Genomic DNA, 23,835 nt, shown 5'->3' on the forward strand with positions numbered 1-23,835 from the left:
ATCCCTTGGAGGCCCCCTGTCTTCCTCCGATGCTCCGAAAGGGCCGTCGTTGCTGAAGGACTCCCAGGGCTCGGGCCGTCTGTGTCGGTCCTTGATGGCCTGCACCGACTCATCCACTGTTTTCCCAAACAGGTTGTTGCCGTCGAACGGCATGTCCAAAACCCTGGTCTGCACGTCCTGACGGAAGTCTGTTGCCTTGAGCCAGCCTCGTCGTCGAAGGCAAACACTGTTGCCTAATTGGCAAAACCCGGTGTCGGCAATGTCCGTTGCCACCGTTATGGCGTGGTCCGACGCCACCTCACCTTCCTGCAGAATCTCCAGGGCCTCCGCCCTCCTGTCCTCTGGTAGGAAGTCCAGTAGGGGGGCTATCTTGTACCATAGCTCCCTGTCGTAACGGGCCACAATCGCTAAGGCGTTGGCCGCCTTAATTATCGTCGCCGCCGACGAGATGACCCGTCGCCCCATGGCATCCAATTTCTTACCCTCGCCGTCAGGAGAGGAAGTAGAGGTTGAGGCTGTCGCCCCCCACCGCCTTCTTCTTGGCTGCCGCTGAGACGACCGAATCTGGCGTAGGTTGAGCCCTGAGGGACAAAGGGGCGGCGTCGGGGACCCGGTGCTACTTCTCGTACCTGTCCCTCTTGGCAGGCGTCATGGACGGGTTCTTCAGGATCGCAAGTCCCTCGTCCCAGATATCGTCGAGTAACGGTACCGCGAGGACCGTCTTTCTCTTGGCCTCTCGCCGTTGATAGAGGAAACCCTCCTTCTGTTCCTCGGGGCAGAGCTGGAAGCACTTGGATGCCCTGGCGATCATGGTGTGAAAAGGAGCCAATTTCGTGGGGCGGGGGAGCCTGAGGGAGTGGTGATGGAAGGTCCGTCCCGTCGTCACTACCGTCATCCGCCCCCGTGCCGTATAAGTCGCCGTGTCATCCCTGGGGTCCGGTGAGGGGGATGAGGGCTCCACGGGTCGTGGGGGCATGAAGGGCGGGGAGGGGTGAACTCTCCTCCGCTTGTTCGGAGGGCTTCCCGACAGGCCCAGTTCTGGATCGTCCACCGGGGTTCGTGGTAATCTTGTCCTTATCTTTGTGCATAAGGTTTGGATTGCCATCAGAATGGCCGCCGAGTTGTCCTGAGGCTCGGGCAATGGCTGCGATGGGAGGGATGGCCGCTCCTCCACTGGGGCCTCGGCACCACCGTCGCTTTCTTCGACCACCTCTTCGGGATCCCTCTTGTGGGATCGTACCTTCTCGAACCTCTCGTTGAGGTCCTTCACGGTTTCCACCAGCTCCTCCTCAGAGGCTGAATCTGTGTCCGTGATGGCCACCGGCCCCCGCCCTTCTTTTTCCACCTGGGTCTTCACGGGGGTCTTGTCGATAGGCTGGAAAGAGGATTCCCTCCACGGTGGCAGGGAAAATCTGGGTCTCAAGATCGCCTCCACTGGTGTAGCCTCCCCAGGCTTTGCCAGGGCCGCCGCGACTCCCTCAATAGAGGCCTTAGCCGGGTGAATCAAGGCCTCCGCCACCTTTGGCGCGCTTGAGGCCTTCACCTTGGGGGGAGGGTCACTGCCTCGCTCACCCTCAGCCGAATCCTTCGAGATCGACCGGGGCTTTTCCAGAAGCTTACCCGGGTTCTCAGATTTCCTCTTCCCCGAACCAAAGCGTTGGCTCGTGGTCAATGGTGCCAGGGAAGGCACGCCCTGCCTGGCAGCCAAAGAGCCCGACCGTTCGGCGCTCCCGGTGCCCGCTGACTGGCAGTGCTTAGCCTTCTGTTGGGCCCCCGTCGCCGGGGCGCCCTCACAGGACTTAGAAGAAAGCTCAGACCTTTTCTTCTTCTCACCTGCTGGGCCCTTCCCCAGCCAGCTGGCGAGGCGGGAACGACGATCCCTCATGGTCCGTTTCGATAGCTTCTTGCAGAACGCACAGTCCTTCTCCACATGAGTCTTGTCCTCATGAAGTCAGTAGAGACATCTCGAATGCTCGTCCTCCTTGAAAATATTCTGTAACCCGCATCCAGGGCAGTTCCTGAACAGCTTGGATCCGGGGGTCGAGCTTCCCTTGTCCTGGGCCATGTCTATGGTAGGCCTCAGATCTTCTGGAATCCTCCAAGAAGCGTAACTCGATGAAAATCTCACCCTTGAGGGGCGTAGAAAATTCCGAAACGGGTCCCCGTTGATCAGAAGTAGAGCGGTGGAGCTTGAGGCTCGATTTAACCGAAAAATGAGAAAATCTCTTTGAAAAAAGTGCGAAAACGCAGTAAAAGCTCGAGAGCTATAGCACGAGGACTCCCAACACTTAAACGTGCGGTAAAAATCTGAGGATGGCTGCCGGGGGAGTGGCTTAGGGAGAGGGCAGTCATTGGCTGGGGGCAGTATGACCCAGAGACCAGTGATTGGTTACTACTAAGAAAGACAGATCAGAAACAAAACCGATACCGATTTTTTTCTTTACCGAGGATTCCCAGCCTGACGACGGGGAATATTCAGGAGTATGTGAATCCATGCCAGACCCCATGGTGGAGAAATAATTATTATACGATCTGGTTTCATTATACACACTTATCCACAGGTACTCTTTAACATTGGGCTTCTTTCCTAGTTTTCCGTTAACAATCTGTAAATACCGGCAATCCAGTGTTAGCATTTCCGGCTGAGCATGCAGCGGATTTCCCGCCATGCTACGAGTGCACATGCACAAACACATGCCAGAAGCGGCAATACCAGCATGCCGTTATTCATTGATGAATGGGAAAAATCTCTGTCAATATCAGCAATAATGATTCCGCCATAAAAAATGGCATTAACACCGGAAAGGCGGTAATACCAGTGCTGGAAACCTAAATGCTGCCGAAACCGTAAGGACTGCGGCGCCCATCATGAAAACCCCAATCCAACTCAATCCACTGGTTCCCACAGCCATCCAGGCCCAGAACTTATTCCAAAAGATGTCTGTGGAGCAGAGCACCCCAGGAAAGAATTCCCGCCAACGGACCCCCAAGTCTGCTGATGCAGAGCTAACAGTCCTGGTGAGCACTGAGCTGCAGTATGCAGATGAGCTGTTTGGAGCGAGGGAGTAATAGATAAGCTGCCAAAGGAAGAACGCCACATGGGGAGAGGTGGTGGGTAATGTGATGGCTGTCTGGACCGTCCCCCGCACAAGAAAGGACTGTCGCAAGAGGTGGGACAACCTAAAGGTAAAGGTCGGCGCAGCCATAGCTAAGCACAGGAGGGAGTGCACAGCCACTGGTGGTGGCACTGTGGAGCCAGCCCCCCCACCCACCCCAAGACTCATGCCATGGGAGGAGTGCCTCAGCAGCATCCTCCACATGGGGGGGGGGGGGGGATAGAGGGCATTGGAGGCACTGATGCAGGAGCTGGAACCCAAGGAGATGCCAGTAAGTACAATTGCATGTAAATGTGCATGTCCCCGCCCCCCAGCCCCCCTGCTTGCATGCATCCACCAGCAGAGTGCAGAATAACGGGCATGGCAAGTGGCCTGATCCATGGCACGCACTGCACACCCATCAATGGCAGTTTAACCGTGGCATAGCCAGAACCTCCTCCAGCAGCAGCTGCCCAGCCTGCACCAGCTCCAGCAGCTGCCCAGCCAGCACCAGTACCACTAGCAGACAGTGTAAAGGTGTCGGACAACCTCACAGGCAGTGACAGTGCACACATGCCACAGGAAAGTACCCTGCCACGCACCAACACTCCCAAGAGCGATGCCCTCGTCACATACCACGATGGACATTGCTGATGAGCACAGCGACATTGAGAAAGAGGATGTGGCCATGGACTCATGAACCATATGAGGGGGACAACACACCTGGCTTCAGAACAGCCACCCCTCTTGGCCCACATAGCCCGCCACCACTGCATGAAGGCTTCCTGCGGGCAACACGGTCATGCCTGGACCAGATATAGCACCAGCAGGCAGAGATTCACACTATGGCAGGAGAGCAACTGACCAAAATGAATGAAAAACTTAACTGCTTGCAGGGGTGCACGTGCATTACATGCTCCCTGGGTCATGCCTCCTCTGGCGTCTGGGGATTCCTCAGGGGAGTCATCAACCATTGGAGCGGAGTATTTATGGAGTCACCTGCAAGGCAGACATACATGGGAGAATATAATTGGGTACAGTGGTTAGGTGCATCATTTAATCAGTGACAATGGTCAGGGTTACATGACAGGTCAAAAGTGGCTGCCCAGTACACCTATTCGCATATGGGCCATTGGAGGTGAAGTGTACTATGTAGGTTGGGGGAGTGGGTGTTCAGACATGGCTACTGTTGCTCACACTCTAAATACGCAACAGTCATGGGTGTGGGCACACAGGACTGATCTGGGGCACATGCCGTATCCTTTGCTACTGAGGGGTCCCCCTGTGTCATTTCATCTGGCAGACATGTCATGTCTGGCAGTGTGATGCATCGAGTGACACGGTCTGCATCCCATGTGTCCGATTCCCATTGCTGTGACGTGGGCCTGTAGCTTGCTCATGTCATTCCGTACGCGCAATGAGTGTCTGTGTCTGCATCACTGCCGACCCACAGATTGGCTTGTTTCCTTGCAGTAAAGATTGAGCCTCGGATCGCTGGTGAGATGAGGGGGAGGAGAGTGGGCCGGGGCACCCCTGGAAGCAGACAGGCTGGAGGGCTTAGTGAGAGCTCACCCACAGGGAATCAGCGCGGCTGGGGTCGCGCAGGAGCCGTCGTGTTGCTGGGGTGGGCACTCCGGTGGAGCGCTGCTTAGGTACTGCAGCCCAGCCAGAAGCGTCTGGAGGGCCCAGGGGGAGGGCTCATAAGCTACTGCCGCTGATTCTAGGCCTTGGGTTGTCAGTGGTATGGGGGACAAGGGTCGGGGCGCCCCAACAAGCAGTCGGATCAGAGGGCCCACTGAGAGCCCACAGCAAGAATGGTGATGGTGCTGCTCGAGGATCCGGGCAGCATCTGCAGCACGAAGGGTCAACTGACCGGGTGCTGCCGTTGAATCAGGGAGCCGTGTGGGTTAAATTCCTTTCCTGCTGCTAGGAGGGTGACTCTGGAGCCCGACTGGTGTTGCCGCCATGTCCGCCCCTCTGGGCTCCGGGCATGCAGCGGGCGCCTCTGGGGACGCAGTGAGCATGATCTGATTGGGGAGGGGGGGGGGGAGATCCCTGGAATGGGAGTTCGGGGTCCGGGCATGGATCCCGCCGAGGCAGGGCTCTCACCTTCCTGTCATCGGGTGCCCCCGGGCTGCTGCCGGTGGAGGGCCAGGTTGAGGCCGGCTTCAGAAGGCTCAGCAGCAGGCTTCAGTAGGCTCAGGCTGGGCCCGGCCCTGGGGGGCCCAGCCAGCTGGGTCGGAGTCTCAGGAGCAGAGACCGCCACCCTCCCAGAGAGTAGCGTGGAATCTGCCTCGACGGAGCAACAGGCTGCCTCCTTCATTACAGACGTCATGCAGTGGTGGGGGGTCTGCAGCTCCCCGGGGCCGAGCTTTGGCTTTCGCTTCTGGTGAGAGAGGGGGAGGGGGCCGCTTGTCACCCCGTTTCGCCGCCGACTCATGCCCGGACTCACGGAGCATTAATCTTGCCCCCACTTCACTCCAGGCTCATTCCTGGCTGTGTTCCAGCCTCCGCACCTTTTGGGAGAGCTCTCTCTCCACGTCCCCCTATGTCAGGAGGAGTCAGCTTCTCCCGCCCGCCATCTTGAAAGCACCACTCCGGGCCAGGGGGGCGCGGGCGAATCCAGTCCGTTTCAGGGCCTCTCGGGGGTCTAGGAGCCCCTCCAACCCGTTGAAGGTGCCTCTGGCATTCTAATTGCCTTTGACGTGTAGATCACTTCTGCACGACCGCAGAGAGATTAGATTATAGTTCGATACCGCAGGTCCCAAACGGAGGCCATCAGAGGAGCAGCCACATAGTTGGCACTCCTGGCCATGCCCCCAGAATATAGCTTTTTAACAATTAAACTGTATAGTGGAAAAATAAAAAGAACTTATTTAATGAAGGATATACATATTTATTTACCCTCATTCTTCTTAAGGCCTGTGTGACGAATCCCCAGATCCCATCACTTCTCCACTATGGGAGCCCTTTCCCTTGAGACCAGGGAGGTGAGGCTCCTACCAGACTGTCCCCCTGTGGGTGGTACTCAGCCGGTGGATCTCATGGGGAGGGAAGCCCCCTGTGGGATTAGTGATCACCTGGGAGAGAATATGATATTCCCCATAGCCCAACTAGCCCTAACACACCTTCCTACCCCCCCCTCCCACCAGCACCTATCCTAGTGTTCCCATGTTATTGCCGTAACAGCAATATAGCTAATTATGGGATGAGGAAAGTGTAGACTGCTCAAGGGACATATCTCCCTTTAGTGAGGTGAGGTAGAGACCCATTAACTCTCTTGAAGACCTCAAGATCAGTACTGGGACAAAGAAGTAGGAAAGCATATAGAGATCACTTACAAGAACGTGAATTAACAGTCTAGTTTCTCTCGAAACCTGTTTGGTCGGAGCCCATTCCAAACTGAAGAGGGAAACCAGGAATAGGAGAGAAGCCCTCCCTGGAGGAACTGCGAGACTGGAAGCAGACCGGAGTTTAGACCAGAGGAATACTTTGCTGGGGATGAGAGCTGCCTGTCCGGTCCACGGGGAAGAAACCAACCGGAGCCATGGAGAAGTTGGTGCCCAGCCACAAAAAGCAGGTGGAACGAGCGATTGACAGGAGACCCACCGCTGTCGAGGAACCAAACGCTGCGGAGCAGCCGCAGCCCACCAGAAAGAAGCAGGTGGCGCAAAAGGCCCTAAAGGACACAGAGGAGAGTTTGCGACCGACTGAAGAGCACCAGCAAGCCCCTTTCAGGTACCTGGGTTGCCTCCAGAAGGACTGACAAGCTGCATCCTTTTATGAAGAATAACCTAAGTCATCTTCATAATCACAGTACCTGGCAGGATAGTGAACCATGACTGCTGCACAAAGACCAGAGGAATACACCGGTCTGGGACCCGCACCCGCACCCGTAAAATTGAGAGCTCATGTGAACTGTGAACATTGGAAGTGTATTGAAGCCAAGGGAAGGGAGGCATTCCTGCCGGCAGTGTGTACTGCATACCATAGCCTAAGAAAGGAGCCATTCCGCCCAGCCTTTGTGAACTGTAAAGCCAAGAGACCTCAGGAGAAGGAAGCAACACTAACTCGTGTTTTTCCAAGGATTGTGTATCGTGAAGCCAATCGTAAAGAAAGCCCAGGGAAGGAAGTCATTACCCTGGCACTGTGAGAACATTGAGAATAAAATACATAAACAAGGGAGGCATTCCAAGGTTGCTGGTACAGTAAAGTGGCGGTATCAACGGATAACAGCAATTTCACCGGACCAGCGAACTATGTATTAGGTGGAACAACGCCGGAAACTCTGGCGCTCGTAAACGGGTATCCGCTAATAAAGGTACCTGTGAATCCGGCACTGATGAGCACCAGGCACCCCCCCCTAACCGGTGACTGTAATAATACCACAATGGCAACACCGCCACATCACAAGGCTTTCCCTTTGCGGTAACACTGCCAACAAATGGCGGTGTAACAGCTAAACGCTAGGCAGTGAAACCTCCACCTGACAGCAGGCGGTAAATGTTAGAAAATGCATCCAGATGTGAGGAATGAGGCCACAGATGCACCCCAAGCAGTATGCAGGAGCTGAAAAAGGCCAGACCTTCAACTGAAACACTTCCAAACACCACAATGCTGCCAGTGATTACCATCAACATTGACCTACAGCTGCCTCAGGCAAACATACCGATGCAGAGGCTGAAGGGCCAACGGAGGGCCCAAGAGACTTGAGAAAAGAGAGGAGTAGGAGGAGGCAGAGCCATGCAAGGCGGGTGCCCTGTGTATGGGCTACACTATGGGTCCTCTGTGACATGCAAATCCTAACCCTGTACTGCCTCGACAGGGAGAACATAGCATATGTTCTCACCATGATCCAGGGAGACATTGAGAGCAGGATTGGCATTCGCACAGCCATACCACCGCTGGTGAAGTTTGTCGGTTCTGCGTTTCCTTGCCATGGGCACATTCCAAAACACTGTCAGCTGCACAGATTAGGACAGCCAACATTCTCCATAGTGTTGGTGGAGGTGCTGGATGCACTCCTGCTGCATGTGGGACAGCACATTGCACTCCAAACCACCATAGCACAGGTGAACGCCATCAAGGTAAGGTTCTACGCCAAGACAGGCATGCGGTAGCTGCTCTGGATTGCATGCATGTCAAGCTGGTTGCACCCCATGCCCAGGAGGAAGTCTACAGGAACCAGAAGCAGTACCCTTCACTGAACGTCCAGCTCACCTGTGATGCAGACCTCAAGATCACGCAGTGCGGTGCATGGTTCCCAGGCTCAACCCAGGATGACATGGTCCAGCGCAACAGCACTCTGCCAGTATACATGGAGGGGCACAGAGGGCATCATACCTGGGCTTTGGGTGAGTACAGGTCACAGTACACGAAGACTAGTGTATTGGGGGTGGAGTAGTCACAATGCCATGATGGGCCTCGAAGACCCCCACATACACCAGATCCACCCCCTAACCTTCAAGACAAGACAGGCTGCTGTTCACCGTAGTGTGACATGGCACCCCGAGCTGCAGTGAATGGGCCAATAGTGCAACTCAAACCGCCCACTGACGCAAAGGACCACAGGTACCACAATGCAACAGTGCAAAAACCACAATGGATGGCCTGCAAGGGGACTCAGGCACGGGAGCGTAGGTGAGCAGAAACTGTGTACTGGGCTGCAAATGTCCCTTAAGGAGGCACATATCTGACATGCAACAACACACCCCTGCACCAATGCCACTTGGCACAGTCAGCAGGAGCACCCATCACATTACACAAGTCAAATGTAATGTGCATCCAGCCTCCACCTGGGCCCTGCTGGTGGCGTTGAGTTTCACCCAGGGAGGCACTCGACGGCCTGCCCTATGGTGCACCCCACTACTAGCCGCCGACACCCTAGCATGCCTGGAGCCTAGAGATATGCTTAGTGAAACCCCCTCAGGGTGGACTTCCGACCATCAGCAAATCATAGCTAAGGCTTCACTCTCAACGTCACCCCGCAACACGAGAGCCCCCAAGACAAGCCCTCGCTTTAACAGATGACCTTGCCCCGCACAGGAGACAGCACACACTCGGGCTAGCGGCCGCGGGTTTCTGTCCCAGACGAATAGACAGCCACAGATCCGGAGTGCAGGGTCGGGGAACACCGTCCTCTGAGGCAAGCCGGCCTCTCCAGCGGAACCAAAGCCGACGCAAGAGACCCCGAATCGAACATTAAGAACGATGGTGAAACTTGTTAAAGCAACCAAAAGCTCAAACATTTCCACGATGCTGCTGGCAGCGGACAAGGCAAAGAAACCGGACCCCCCCCAAACTCACTCCACAGAAGGCCCCCGAAGAGCAGGGAAGGCTAGCAACCAAGGAAGACATCCAGGCCTTCATGCTAGACATTAATGAAGAGTTCAGATCCTGCATGGCAGAGTTCTCCACGAAGCTGGAACAAACAGATCAAAGACTCTCAGAGGCGGAGCAGAGGCTGGGGGAGGTCGAGGACCTGACCCAGAGTCACAACGCAACATTGATAGAAATGCAGCGCATGATTCAGGCTCTGCAAAACAGGAGCGAAGTGCTGGAATTTAAGCAGGAGGGCCTGGAAAACAGAGCTCGACGAAATCTTCGTATCAGAGGGGTCCCCTCAACAATACAAGACAAAGAACTGCTAGAATATATAGGCAACATCTTCCAGTCTCTGCTACCACTCACCCACAGGCTGCGACCAAGACGAGGGGTGGATTTGGACGCTCTGCCAGATGCGATAACTAGGGTCCACTTCTACACCACTAAAGAGGCCATCTCGGCAATAAGCAGCATCAGGGATGAGCTGTCCTTTCAGGGCGACCCCGCTCCAGATTTACCAGGACCTCTCCCTGATAACTTTGCAAAAAAAGAAGAGCCCTCAAACCCCGATAGACCTGCTATAACCCACGGTCGGGAAACGACCGACACCGGAGCCAATGAAGGCAACAACAATGCTGCGGGCCCCGAGCGGCCCATACACCACTCCAAGGTGTATGCCATCAATCTACCCTTGGAGGCAAACTCGTTATGTTGTTCTGTCCTAGCCCCGCTGGCTGGGAAAACAGACATGGCCCTGTTGGCCATGGGAGATGCCGAGCTGGGAAAACCGCCCCCCCCCCCCACTTCACCAAAAGTTTACTCTCTCGTTGGAGAGATTACAAAACCCAGCCCCAGGAGAACTGCACTGACGCTAAGCCTTTATATGAACCCCCCCCCCTCAGGATCAGCTCCGAGCGCCGGTGGATGCTCGGCAGGCTCACCCTCCACACCAAAACCTGAACTTCCTGACGATAAACGTCAGAGGCTTAAACTCCCCGCAGAAGAGGAAATCCACGCTGCGGCGCTTGCAGAACGAAGAGGCCTCTGTAGTCTTCCTCCAAGAGACTCATTTGATAACGGCAGATTTCACCCGGCTTCGCGATAGACAATTTCCGTTACAGTTTTTGGCATCAAACGGCATAAAGAAAGGTGGGGGGCGGTTCTTTTTGCCAAGGGCCTCAGACCTCAAATATTAGACACTTTGCTTTGCCCGGAGGGCCGCTTTGTAGCAATCAAATGCCGGATCTATGACCAACTCTACTCAATTATCTTGTTTTATGCACCGAATGACAAACAAGAGGAGTTCTATTTAGCCCTAGAAGAGGCCCTCCCACAATTCATTGAGGGCCAGACTATCATTGGGGGAGATTTTAACAGAGTCCCTGATCCACTTAAAGACAAATCAAACCCTCCTGCTCATAAAGATTTCAGCTTGGCAGCAGCACTACTCAAATTATTCAGAACCCTAGATGTGGTGGACACGGAGAGTCCTGCATCCTGAGGAACGAGACTATTAGTTCTATTCATATGTGCATAGAACTTATTCTCGCATCAACCTCCTGCTGGCTTCCCCTCAAGTCTTGGCTTTCACATATGACGTGACCATTGGTCCTAGAAGGCTATCAGATCACTCCCCAATAATTAACGCTTAGAGCCCATGACCATGACCCTGCCCCAAGACGCAGGTGGACCCTATATGATCTGATCTTGGGAGATATGTCACTAAGAGTTGCTGTGCCGAAATCTATCAAAGAGCTTAAGGAAAACAAAACGAAGATACCTCCCCCGCTAATATTTGGGACGCGATGAAAGCGGTGGTGAGAGGAGCCCTAATTCAAGGAGCAGCCTACCATAAACAAAAGCAGCAAGCCCGCCAAATGCTGGAAGACAAAGTGCAGGAGGCGGAAGCAGTGTGTAAAGTCAGAAACTGGACCCCGAGAGCCCGCCGAGCCCTGCAGGCAGCCCGGAAGAAGTTGGAAACTCACTATGCGGAGGATACAGCCCAGCTCCTAGCCAAAACAAAGCTACTACGCCAAAGGTAATGAGGCAAACAAATTCCTGGTGGAGAAATTAGCGAAGGTCAAGAAAAGGAACACCATCCTAGGCCTACGTGATCCTCAAGGTGGAGTCTAGTTTACTGATCCGGACAAACCACGATTAGCAGTGGCTGACCTCACAGACACTATGTCGGCATCTCCGAGATCACACGAAGAGCAACAAACCTAGAGAGAAGAGCTAGAGGCCCCAATCACATGCAAGGAGGTTGACGCTGCCATCAAGAGTCTTAAACCAAGAGCCCCTGGACCAGAAGGGTACTCGACCCGATTCTACAAAATCTTTCGTCCCCAGCTGCTGACCTCCTTGACGACATTTTTTCATTCCTTCGCCATCTCATGGACGATCACCCCGTCAATGCAAGACTTGATCACAGTCCTCGCTCTCAAGCTGAGAAAAGACCCCAGAGACACAGTGTATAGACCCATCTCCCTACTGAATCTGGACGCTAACATATATTCGAAGGTCCTGGCAAACCGACTGGCTAGAGTTCTCCCGGACATTGTAGACCCAGACCAGACTGGATTCATAATGAATAGAGCAACCGCACACAACATACGCAGGGTCCTCAATTTGATTGAGGTCGCTAAACTACTTTCACAGAAATTAGCCTTGCTAGCCCTGTATGCAACCAAGGCCTTCGATAAAGTGGATTGGTCGTTCCTCCGACTCACCTTGGAATCCTTCCATTTCGGGACCTCCTTCCTAAAACACGTCCTAGTGAACTACCAAGCCCCAAAAACTCTCCTCCGGGTCAATGGCCTACTATACAGTTCAATCCCTCTAACATGTGGAACCAGGCAGCCCCCTGCTCTTGGCCCTAGTTATGGAACCCCTAGCCCAACAAATCCGCCATAACCCTAGAATTAAAGGCCTCCAAGTAGGCCTCTCTAAACACAAGATCACGCTGTAAGCAGACAACGTGATGCAGACCATAACCGACACCTTTCAGTCACTGAGGTCTGCCCTAGAAGAAATTCATAGATTAGGAAGGGCATCAGGATTTTCTATTAACTTTGCAAAATCATCAGCCTTGGGGCTGGGGCTGGAACCAGAAGACAGTCGTTTAGATCCCACTGCACGATCCAATTGAGCGAAAAGTCGATTCCTTACCTAGGGGTCCAGATCCCCGCGCGCCCGATGGATACTTACCGGACAAACTTCCCTCCATTATTCAAGAGCTTGGAGAGAGACCTCGACCGCTGGCTCGCACAGGAGATTTCGCTGCTGGGCCTAGAGACCCAAGCTACTCCTCACTGATGAGCCCCAACAAGGGCGAAACATGTTTGGGGATGCTTGTGGTCTTGTGCAAAAGGGATGTGACCTAGCAGTTCGGGCTGGACTGCCCCTTTTGGGGTGGGGCCAAGCCTGATTTGCATATGGTCTTTCCCCCTTCTGTAATGGCTTGGCAGGTGAAGAACGGTGGTCTGGAGGGTTGCCCAGAGTAATGCCAGTGGTTAAGATTAATTCTAAACCTTCCAGACATCAACTCTTTGTTTGTACTGGGTTGCATCGCGGCTTGTAAGATGAACCCCCTCCCACGGTTCCTTTACGCTTGTTCAGCCCTCCCCATCATGATCCCACGCCCCCCGCTCCAGCGCCTCCAAAAGGAAGGTATTTCGCTTTATCTGGAAAGGCAAAAAGTCACGGATCCCACAGAGAACAATGCTGAGCGGCCCAAACCTGGGAGGCCTGGGGGGTCCCCGATCTCCAGAAATACCAGATGGCGGCGCAGATAGCTCACACTCTAGCCTTGACCATCACCTCGAGGCACCCAAAATGGGCAGAGATTCAACAATCTTGCTTAACCCTCCCCCTCCGCTTTCTACTGCATCTGCCTGCGTAGGACATGGCCAGCTACCTTGTCCTCCACTAAACACACCTTAAAAGCATGGGAGTGGGCGCGTAAATATAAAGGCATCCTGAGAGGCTTGAGCCGTCCGCCCCAGTGTTTTATAACCCGGCCTTCTCACCAGGAGTCTGACCCTCGAATTGTAAAAATGGGATCGCCGGGGGTCTTAGCGCCTTGGTTCAACTATTCGAGGGGAACCAACCGCTGGCCTTCGAACAATGTAAGAGTGCTTTTCGCCTAGTGGAAACTGATAGGTTCTCATATGCCCAACTACGACATTGGTGCTCGCACCCACTGACCCGCTTAGCGGCCACACGAGAACTAGACCCCATCGGGCTGACAGCGGCAGATCCACCGAACTGGGGACGAATCTCGAAGCTATATAGACTATTGCAGACAAACTTTCTCTTCGCTAAAGCGACCTATATGCTACAGTGGGAAGCAGACTTAGGACACCCGATACAGGACCAGTCCTGGGCAGACATTTGGTCAAGAACTCCTTTGTCCTCCTTCTGCATCACCACGCAGGAGTGTGCACATAAATCACTTTTAAGGTGGTACTACCTGCTTCTCCAATTACATCACTTCAACCAGGCCCTGGACCACCTATGTTGGTGCCGCTGCAGCCTCCGGGGCTCTTACCTGCATATGTGATGGTCATGCCCGGTGTTGGCGAACTTCTGGTCCCAATGCATAGCCATCATAGCAGACATTACCCACATAACGCTGCCGTTTGAGCCAGAACCTATTTTGCTAGGAGTCCCGATCCCAGGCATACACCCAAGATCTAGCAAGAAGGCGGCCCTCATAACACAGCTGCTCCTGGCCGCTAAGATCACAGTGGCGCGAACCTGGAAATCCCTGGCGGGCCCCCTAATGATCCTGTGGTGGCTAAAACTCTAGTACATCTTCATAGCGGAAAAGATCACAGCGGCAAATTTCTGGTCACCCGTGATAGACTACGACCAGAGCTACCCAGCACTAACATAAACCACGTTTAGTGGTTAATGCCCTGCTAGCCGAGGACAAGGAACCAGTCCAACGATGGGAGGAGCAAGAACTTGACGGCGATCTAGGGGTAGAGGGTGGAGGGAAAGCTTAAGGGAATGTGAATATATGGCTTAATAAGCTGCATGTACTTAAATATCTGTAATGCATTGTTCTCCTGTGCGCTGATCAAAAATAAACAAGTTAAAATAAGTAAAACCAAAAAATGCTATATTCTATATAGAAACAAAGGGAAGGGGGGAATAGTCCTGAGAGTCCCTCTGCCAGACATTATTCCTTGTTTCGAGAGCATTAACCAGATTCTATACAGAGACAGGAAAAATCAATTGGCACATTGCCAATCATGTTTTTGCATATATTAATATCAATCCTCACAAAGAAATACAGTAGTAGAGAAACATGTTAACATGTAGAGGATGCAAGGACAATGTTCTCTCAAAAGAGTTTGTAGGGATAAGTGAGGATAATGAAACAATACTTTATAAGAATGACGCCATAGTAACAGTTTAAAAAAGGGATTGTCAGATGGATAACTTTCACCTTAATGAGCTTGTACAGTTATGCTCTGCATATTTATCCGTTTAAAAAAAGAGGAACATTATTTAAAAGTTAATCAAAGAGTAAACCAGAAGGTAATTGATTAATGGACCAACTAAACAATTTAACTGATTCATTGATGTGGAGTTCATTGTACATAAGTGAAGACCAAATTAAGGTAAAAAACAAGTGAAAAATAAAGTCCATATAACAGGAGACAATGAGCAAAAGATGCATTGATTTTTAACAAAACCTCACAGGTCAATATCAAAGATACAAAAATAGAGCCAGTCTATATAAAGTAGTTTTAAACAAGGGAAATGTTCAGTTACCAAGAACTCTTAAAAAACAGGTGTCAACTTCTGTACGTGTCAAAGATCTGCTACTTCTATACTTCTGCTTCCTGAATTCTTTAATAAAAAATAGTTTGTAAAAGCATTTTACCTTCATTCGACATTCTTTGAGCAACCCTTCCACGAACTTCCAATTGGTTTGAGCGATGACTGCTGGAGAAAGGTCTGAGAGTTTGGGTTGTCTTAGCGTTTTCCCAATAGTCCTGGCCTCTTGCATATATTTCTGAAGCAAACAGCAATATAACAATTTAAAATGTATAGCAAGAAACTCTCCACCTATACAATCCACAACTTGACAGCACTAATAGCTTTACAAATGTGAAGTTATTTAGGTGTAACAATGTTTACTTAACTGGAACAGTGTGGTTAGAGTATCTCGGATGCAATTAACCAAAATGTTTAGAAATCACAAAGTTGGTTTCCATACTATAAAAATTAACCATCTATTTTGCTCCTGTGTTTCGTCTATCATGGCACAGTCCACTATCACTGCTCCCAAAACTCCTGTTTTCGCTATGGCGAAGGAATGGGTCTGATCGAACAAATCATCACAATATAATTTAACAAAGTCTCCTTTGGTGGAAGGGCAGGGGGTTACAGGTGGGATAAGGGAAGATATAGGATGGTCTCAAACACTGTTTACTATGGACCTTTTCCCTTTATTAGACGTTAGTATAGTTGTGCATCCATCAGTGTGTATATTTCAAAACGTTTAGGACATTTGGAATTCACCTTAGCAGTAGATAAAAACCATTTGCAGGATTGCAGAGGTAGCAAACAAAGCTAAGACAAAGGAGAGGAAGGTGAATACTTTTTTTGCCTAATGCACTTAAAGTTCTTGGTCAAACAGAACACTGAAAACCATCAGCGTTAAAAACAAAAGAAAATGAGAAGCATTTTCAAATCAAACAAAAAAGGAAATCTTTCATTCACTAAAATGACAAAGTATCATTGTAAGATTTTTATAGGATGGGCTGAGGTATGGTAATGGGGGTGAGTAGAAAATTGAAAAAAAGAAAAATGGCAAAAGTGGGGATTTCAGGGTCAAAGGTAGACTACTTTTTAAAAGCAAATCCTATGAAACGCTGACATTCGCATTTTAGTAATGCATTGAGTGCTAAAAATAAATAGGTCAGTATATTGGATTACAGTATTATAAACACAGTGGGATTAGTAACTATAAAAAAGGTTGGTTACAATAGAGACACCAATTCGACCTCACTACAGCATCACACAAATTAGCTGTAAGCATAAAAAACATACCAGAGAGCACTCAGAGAATGATTTTTTAGGAGGTCGTGCAGGAGGAGGTGGCCCCTGGTCCCACTCCCAGAACGCCATAGAGTTCTGTCGGATCAAAAACTCCTCTGATGGCTGATAGAAGCAACCGCATCAAAGGCAAACAAAGAAAACACCAAGGAGGTGGCAAGCGAAATAGGCATGCACATGATCCAAAGCAAAAGAAAAAGAGAACAAAAGTAAATGGAGCAACACTAACAGAAAATGGCAAAACAGTATGCTGAAGATGGACACTGGGGACATTTCATATCAAAATTAGACTTTGAACAGAATGCTTTCTTTCAAGACAGGTCTTTGTAATGTCAACACATCTACATGAAAAGTACACTGGTGTTTTGTCTTGAATTGCCTTTGTAGACAAAATATCAAACTTCTCACCATGTTTCTTGGATTTGATTTACACTTATAGGCTCACAAACTCTTGAGCGATTTTCAAAAGAGAAAATAAAGACTGAACCATACATGCTGACATTTTACCAGTCAAAAGCTGCCATACAACACTGCAGTTCAGAAGCGTCAAGTACAATGATTACCCCAACCACACAGTCATGAAACCCAATCCTCTGTGGCAGTCTTCTAAGGTTGCGACTATTAATCATTGTTGGGTGAGCAAGAGTTTAAAGAGCCCATCTCTATGCTGCATCTTTTTAGACTTTGCATGTTTATTTTTAAGATGCAAGGTTGAGCATGTTCTTTTCCTAAAACTGTGCCACACTTGATTCATGCATGAAGCAAGAGGTATCAAACTGCACTCCAACACCACAAATGTTAAGGCTGATCAAGGCAAGAGCACACTGGTGGTAGGGTGAGTCGTATCACTTTTACTGACTTTTCCTAAAAAAAGGACTGATGCATCGGATACTACTAGGGGATTCTGATGGGCCTTCTCTGAATTAAAAAAAACAAGTAGACAGTGCCCATGTGTGTATTATTCCCATATTCACACTACAAGCAAAACGTGGTCATACTGTAAAGCGTGGTACATAGAGGCTTAGGAATGCAGATATCAATCAAGTCCTCATATGGTGATAGTTCGAATCTAATGTTCATAGAAAGTGCATAAGTGTTAATCCGCCCAATACAGCTTTTAATGTAACACATGCTAAATACTTTGTATCTAGAACAGATATGGTGTGATCCAGTTCCCCAGCTACATATATTGTGGAATCTCTCTGAGGATAGAATCTCTTGGGTTTTTGAAAGCACCACTCTCCTCTGCCCCCTCTCGCCCCCCAGCTGTCATGACTCCCTTACTCTCCTCCCCTACTTCTCTCCTCCTTCTGTCCCATAGCACCAGATGAGGTCTCTAGACTAGTCCTCTCTATGAACGTCTACTCCAAACAGGTGCTCCCCTGCTCAACTAGAACTATCAAGGACAACATTGCCTCCCTTTTGCCTTCCCTGGCTGATTTCAAGCACTGCCTTGTGCAACCCCTCCTTAAAAAGCCCTCTTCCGACCCCTCCTGTCCTGCTAAATATTGCCCTATCACAATTACCCCCTTCGTGGGCAAACTCCCGGAGAAGGTTGCCATCTAACAACCAACATACCAAATCGGTCAGCTGTCTCCACGATCGCCAGAGGCAGGGAAACTGCTCCAATGAACACCTGTGACGATTTGCTTTCTAACCTCGACTAACTCTCCTTCCGTTCTTATCCTCATGGATCTTTCCTCCGCCTTCGACACAATCATGCCACCCTCGTACATCTGTGATACCCTTGACATCACGGGCCTGGCACTGGACCGATTGACCTTCCTCTCCAACCAACCTTCGCAGGTTCAACTGGGCCCTTTTCTCTCCACTATAACCCTCTCCTCCTGCTGCACCTGCCTCAAGGCTCTATTCTCTCACTGTGGCTTTTCAACATCTACTTTTGCCCACTTGATCTCGTCCTTCTCTCCTCACTTCCGGTGTTATGCAGATGACACGCAGCTGCACGCTTTCCCTCCCCTTCCTCCTCCTCCTCCTCTCAATCTCTCAGACTGACTGCCATTCAGCCATGGTGCCAATGATCTCTGCCTTAATGCATGTAAGGTGGAGATCCTTTTCATTGGGACCCCAGCTCCCACCTTCCCTTCCATGTGTCCACTCCCCTTACCCTCTTGTGAGGCAAAAAACCTCAGAGTCATCTTTGATTCCTCTCTCTCCTCACATCGAGGACATTGCCAAGAAGGCCCACTATCAGCTGCACCACCTCCTGCACTTGCACAATCTCAATGTCACCTTGCCTAGTAAGATTGTTGTCTCCGTCTTCCCTCTGTTGCCCCTCACTTGCCTCGTTGCGCCTTGAAACACTTGCTTATAGGCGCGTTATAAATGCCTCATCAGAGCATATATCATGTTTCCTGCTTTCCTCACCTTCCTCCAGAAACTCAATGGGCCTCATTACAAATCAGGCAGTCGCCGGTGTTTCCATGATCCCCATTCCCATTGAGTCCCATAGGACTCAATGGGAATGGGGATTAACACCATTCCGCCTCCGTGATTCCCTGAAAACCGGGGTTGTAATGCCCCGGTAATTCCGGGAATCATGGAGGCGGAATGGTAATACGAGTCCGGCGGTAACCAGGCGGTTTTACCACCTCGGTTACCGCCGGACTCGTAATGAGGCCCATTGTCTCCAGAGCTGTAGTCCTCTCTAGGCTTGACTACTGTAACAGTCTCTTCCTTAATTTTCCATCATACTCCCTATGGCCCCTTCAACTAATCCAGAACAGGACTGCAAAACGTATTCTTGACCTCAAGCTCAGGGACTGCATCTCTCCAGTCCTAATTTCTCTCCATTGGCTCCCGGTTACTGGTAGGATCAAATTCAAGACCCTCTGCATCATCCATAAGGCTTTATGGGGCCCGGGACTCACCTACATCCAACTCTCTACCCCTAAATACCTTCGGTCTGCTAGCTCCAACTCTCTGCGAATCAAACATTTCTCTAAGCAAAGAGTGGGGGGGGGGTAGATTTCTCTCCTCTGCAGGAGCCTCCCTCTGGAAGGGTTGCCCTACCCCTCTCAGGCTTCAGACACATCTCCTTAAGTTCCAGAAGGTCAATACCCTCCTTTTCTCCTCATCCTTCACTCTTCCCCTCCCCTGCTAAGACCTTTCTTCTGCCTGAATGAAGGGCTGCCTGGTTCCCTCTGAGTACTACAGAGCTCCAGGCCCCCCTGCCCAGTCCACCCCCAGCCCCCTTCCCTGCATTTACCTGAATTCCCTGGCACTTGCCTTCAGACAGCCCCTTTGCACTTACACTTTGCCCCTTCATCATTTTCCCTTCCCACCTTAACACTTCGCTTTGCGCAGACTGGCGCTCCAGCCCCCTCTCCCCTGCACCTCTTGTTCTGCACTTGCACAATGTCACAGAGCCTAGCAGGGCCATTATTTTATCTTTCTCCCTTGTTGTCCCCCTTTTTTGTCTTGTGGCACCTTGAAACACCACTTGTTATACAGGCGCCTTACAAATATGCAATAAATAGATAAATAAAACAATGAGAACTGGGCATCCTCCCAATATTGTTACCTTTGGGGTTAGGAGATCAAACAGGGGTGTGATTAGCAATTTTATATTGGGTCCTTCAGAGGGGGTAAATATATCAATAGTGGAATACACTCTTGCTGCCAACTTACGACTGCTTTACAAAGATCGGAGTGGAAAGGCTACAATTAGTTTTGCGTGTGCATGGCCTTTCCTTGAAACATTTGGCTGGTCTGGGTTTAGTACTTTGTGCTGGTTCTGCTTTTGTTAAGTATGCAGCCTAAAAGGAAACCAGCTGCTCCCTGGAGATTAGTTTACTACATTGTCCCCTTATTGCTTCGACTACTTACCTCCCCTCAAATGACCAGACTGCTGTGGCAAACACCAACAAATATGTTGTCCATAGTCCCTGGAACTTCGTGGTCACAAAGATGCCCCTATAGAGTACTTCTCAGCCAAAGGGTTAAAATGGGTAGTTGCCGAAGGGTGGATTCAATATAGTTTCTCAAAGAAGCAGCCCATAAATACCCAAATTGCTAGGCTCTGGATTGCATTCACTTTCCCTGATATGACACAGGCCTAATTAAAGAGAACATCCAACAGATAATCAAGGGTAGCAGAGATACTTCTACCAACCAAATCAATTTTAAGATTCAGGCGATCCAATAAAGGGCCCTCCAGCAGAGAAGATTTCAAGGTTGAATGAGGGATGGCATGGAACATGAACAAGTAAAGCCTAATGCAAACCATAGGGAATGACTCTGAAGAACCTGATGCTTGGGATGAATTGTAAGATAGCTATGGCATTTAGTCAACATGGTGTGGCGTAGTGTTTTTTTAAATTAATTTTTTTAAATAAAAAACACATCGAAACCCATGCCCCGGCCGGTTTCTGTAACCTCTTCTTTGCCTTTGGATCTTCCCCTCCACTTTGAAGCACTCCCTTGGCCATCCTCTCCTTAAGAAACCCACAGCAGATCCTTCTTGTCGGGCTAACTATCGTCCAATTTCCATTACTCCCTTTTTGGCAAACTCCTGGAAAAGCTGGCCATCTCTCAGCTTAACCTTCATTCCAATTCTGTTGGTTCTCTACATGATCACCAATCCGGCTTCAGAGCTGCCAGACGCATAGAAACTGCTCTCCTGAACATCCGTGAAGATCTGCTCTCCAACTGAGACTCTAAAATTCCCTCTGTCCTCATCCTACTTGATCTCTCCTCTGCTTTCGACATGGTCAACCATACCAACCTGCTCAACCGTCTGTGACAGCATGGGTATCACCGATGAGGCTCTGGCCTGGCTGGCTTCTTCCCCTCTGATCAACCATCCCAGTTACAACTTGGGCCCTTCCTATCTTCTATCTCCCTCTCTACCTGTGGTGTCCTCCAGGGGTCTAAGCTGTGGCCCTGGCTCTTCAACCAATACCGGTCAAGTCTCGCCTACTGCATTTCCATTTTCTGCTCTAATTTCCAGTGCTATGCTGATAACATCCAACTCATTTTCAGGCTTCCCTCAGCCACCTCCTCTCCTTTCCTCATCTCTGATTGCCTAATAGCCATTCAAAATTGGTGTGCGCCAACAATCTTTGCCTAAATGCCAACAAGACCGAGATCCCTCATTGGTACACATTCACCATCCTTTCCCCTGACTCTCTGGCCGGCCTCCCTTGGCCGTCCTCCTACCACTACCTGCGAGCCCAAGAACCTCGGGTCATCTTTAACTCCACACTTTCCTTCTCCACCCACATCTCCAACATCTCTAAAAAGTCACACTTCTTACTACACCTCCTCAGAAGTACTCTGCCTTTCCTCTCCTTCCCTCAGAAGCTCACCGTCTCCCAAGCTTTGTTTCTTTCTAGGTTGGACTACTGTAACACCCTCTTTCAAAATCTACCTGCCTCCACTCTCCGCCCTTTATAACTAATTCAGAACAGGACTGCGAGACTTGTCCTTGGCCTCAAGCACTGGGATCGTATCTCTCCAGCTCTGAAATCGCTTCATGGGCTCCTAGTAGATGCAAGGATTAAATGTAAAACCCTCTGCATTGTCCACAAGGCTTTCTGGGGCCTGGGCCCAAAATACCTTCAACTATCCCCCCCGTAAAGACCTCCCTTCTCGAGCCCTTCGCTCCGCTACTTCTAACTCCCATCTCCATCTTCTGCTGGTGTCTCCCTTTGGAACAGCCTCCCTGCCACCTTGAAACTTGAGGAGAATCATTTCCGGTTGAGGAAGCACCTCAAGACCTTACTCTTCGCTTCTGCCTTTGCCCCTTTTCTCCCCTGCTGATCTGTTTTCTCTCTCGGCACTGTGCACCTGACCACCCTCTGTCCTTTGGGCCCAGGTACCTACTCACCCTGCCACCCCCCCAAGCACTGCCTCCGGGGCACCCCTTGCACTGGGGACTGTATTTGTGCCCATACAGTCCCCTACCCACCTCTCTTTTGCACTTATCAGATAGACCCTATCTGCTTAACCTAGCACTTGCCACTTGCTGGATGCACTACCACTGTTTTATTGCCTTTATTTATTCATTCTACTTATTTATTCTGTTCTCTCCTCTGTTGCGCACTTTCCACCCCTCCCCCCTTCAATGCACTTCCCCCTTTTCCCTCTCCCATGTACTTGCGTGTTCTCAATGTCACTGGCCTAGTAAGATTGTTGTTTTTTTGTTCTCCTCTGTTCCCCTCCCCTTGCTTGGTCGGGCTCTGAAACACTTGTGTATGAGCGCGATATAAATAAAATATATCTAAGATGGAGGCATCTCAACTACGACCATTTCATGCTTTTCTAATGCCAATATATCAAGTTTTAAACATCTTATGGTTTATGTTCACATCATGTTTTTGTTAAACGTATTGTAAACACAGCAGCAGAAAACCATAGCTTTACTGTGGTAAAAGAAAACTGGTTTCAAAACAGATGCGTCTAAGCTACTTCAAGGGAGAAGTACTAGGACAGGGATCTGTAACATTTGTCTCTCTAGATGTTTTTGACTACAGCGCTGATCTGCCTGCCCTAGGCAGCATGGCGAAGGGTGAGGCATCATGGGCATGTTTTCCATAACCTCAGAAAAGCCACCGGCTGAGGATCCTGTTGCTAGGAGTAGGAAGCCAAAATGTTGATGCTGCCTTATAATTCTTAAATACAAGTAGATCATTTTCTTTTTGTAACAGTGATTTTATGCCTGGAGCATGTGCAGGGATGGATGATGGAGCATTTAATATATCAAGTTAACTGCGACCATTCCTGACCAAGAAGAGCTTTGCCATCATTGCCAAAGCGATCATTGGAGACGAGCTGGACTATTGTGGAAGCTTATTTTTATTTTATTTATCGTTTTCTTGTTAGGCGCTTACACAGCAAGTAAAATACCACTTCAAATCACCCACAGGGCGGGGGAAACAAGGGAGTGAAATAACTTACATAATTAATGAGAGCAGTGAAGGGAAATTGTGGAAGGACGAACCAACTATTGTGAGTATTCAGAATGTGCACGTGCAGCAAAGAAAAGGGTAGAGGGAGTAAGTGCTGGGGAGTCCGGGCTCATGGGTGAGCCACGGATGTAGTGCTTGGCTTGTTGAGTGCTACATGGCCACGGGCCACGTAAGGAGTAATTGCGATCCTCCAGGGCGGAGAGTATGCCAGGGAATTGAGAAAGGAGAATTATCCAAATAGCAAGCCATTCAAAACAGCAAGGTTCGTGTATTGGAAAAAGAGAACATCTCTCAAGCTAGGATGAGTGCTTCACTGCTTACCGGTGAAAGCGAGTATTTCCTTTGGTCTTCTCACACTGACACATGAATGCCTTTTTGACGAGAGCCCAGTCTATTTATCAAATGCTTTT

General features: G+C 50.2%; 1 protein-coding gene across 6 annotated transcripts in view; it reads right to left on the reverse strand.

Annotated features, from left to right (window-relative positions):
- DENND5B (DENN domain containing 5B) overlaps positions 1 to 23,835 on the reverse strand; it is a 1,683,961-nt gene that overhangs the window by 817,602 nt on the left and 842,524 nt on the right. For 3 of the 6 annotated variants that reach the window (XM_069628551.1, XM_069628550.1, XM_069628552.1), the window contains 2 exons: positions 16,488 to 16,598; positions 15,316 to 15,447 (listed from right to left, as the gene is read on the reverse strand). In XM_069628551.1, coding sequence (XP_069484652.1) covers positions 15,316 to 15,447; positions 16,488 to 16,598 — 243 coding nt within the window. The remainder of the gene's footprint in view (positions 1 to 15,315; positions 15,448 to 16,487; positions 16,599 to 23,835) is intronic. The other 3 variants (XM_069628554.1, XM_069628553.1, XM_069628555.1) reach the window with 1 other exon arrangement.

Source organism: Ambystoma mexicanum, chromosome 12, assembly GCF_040938575.1.
Source record: "Ambystoma mexicanum isolate Mex_15411 chromosome 12, UKY_AmexF1_1, whole genome shotgun sequence".
Classification (NCBI taxonomy): domain Eukaryota; kingdom Metazoa; phylum Chordata; class Amphibia; order Caudata; family Ambystomatidae; genus Ambystoma; species Ambystoma mexicanum.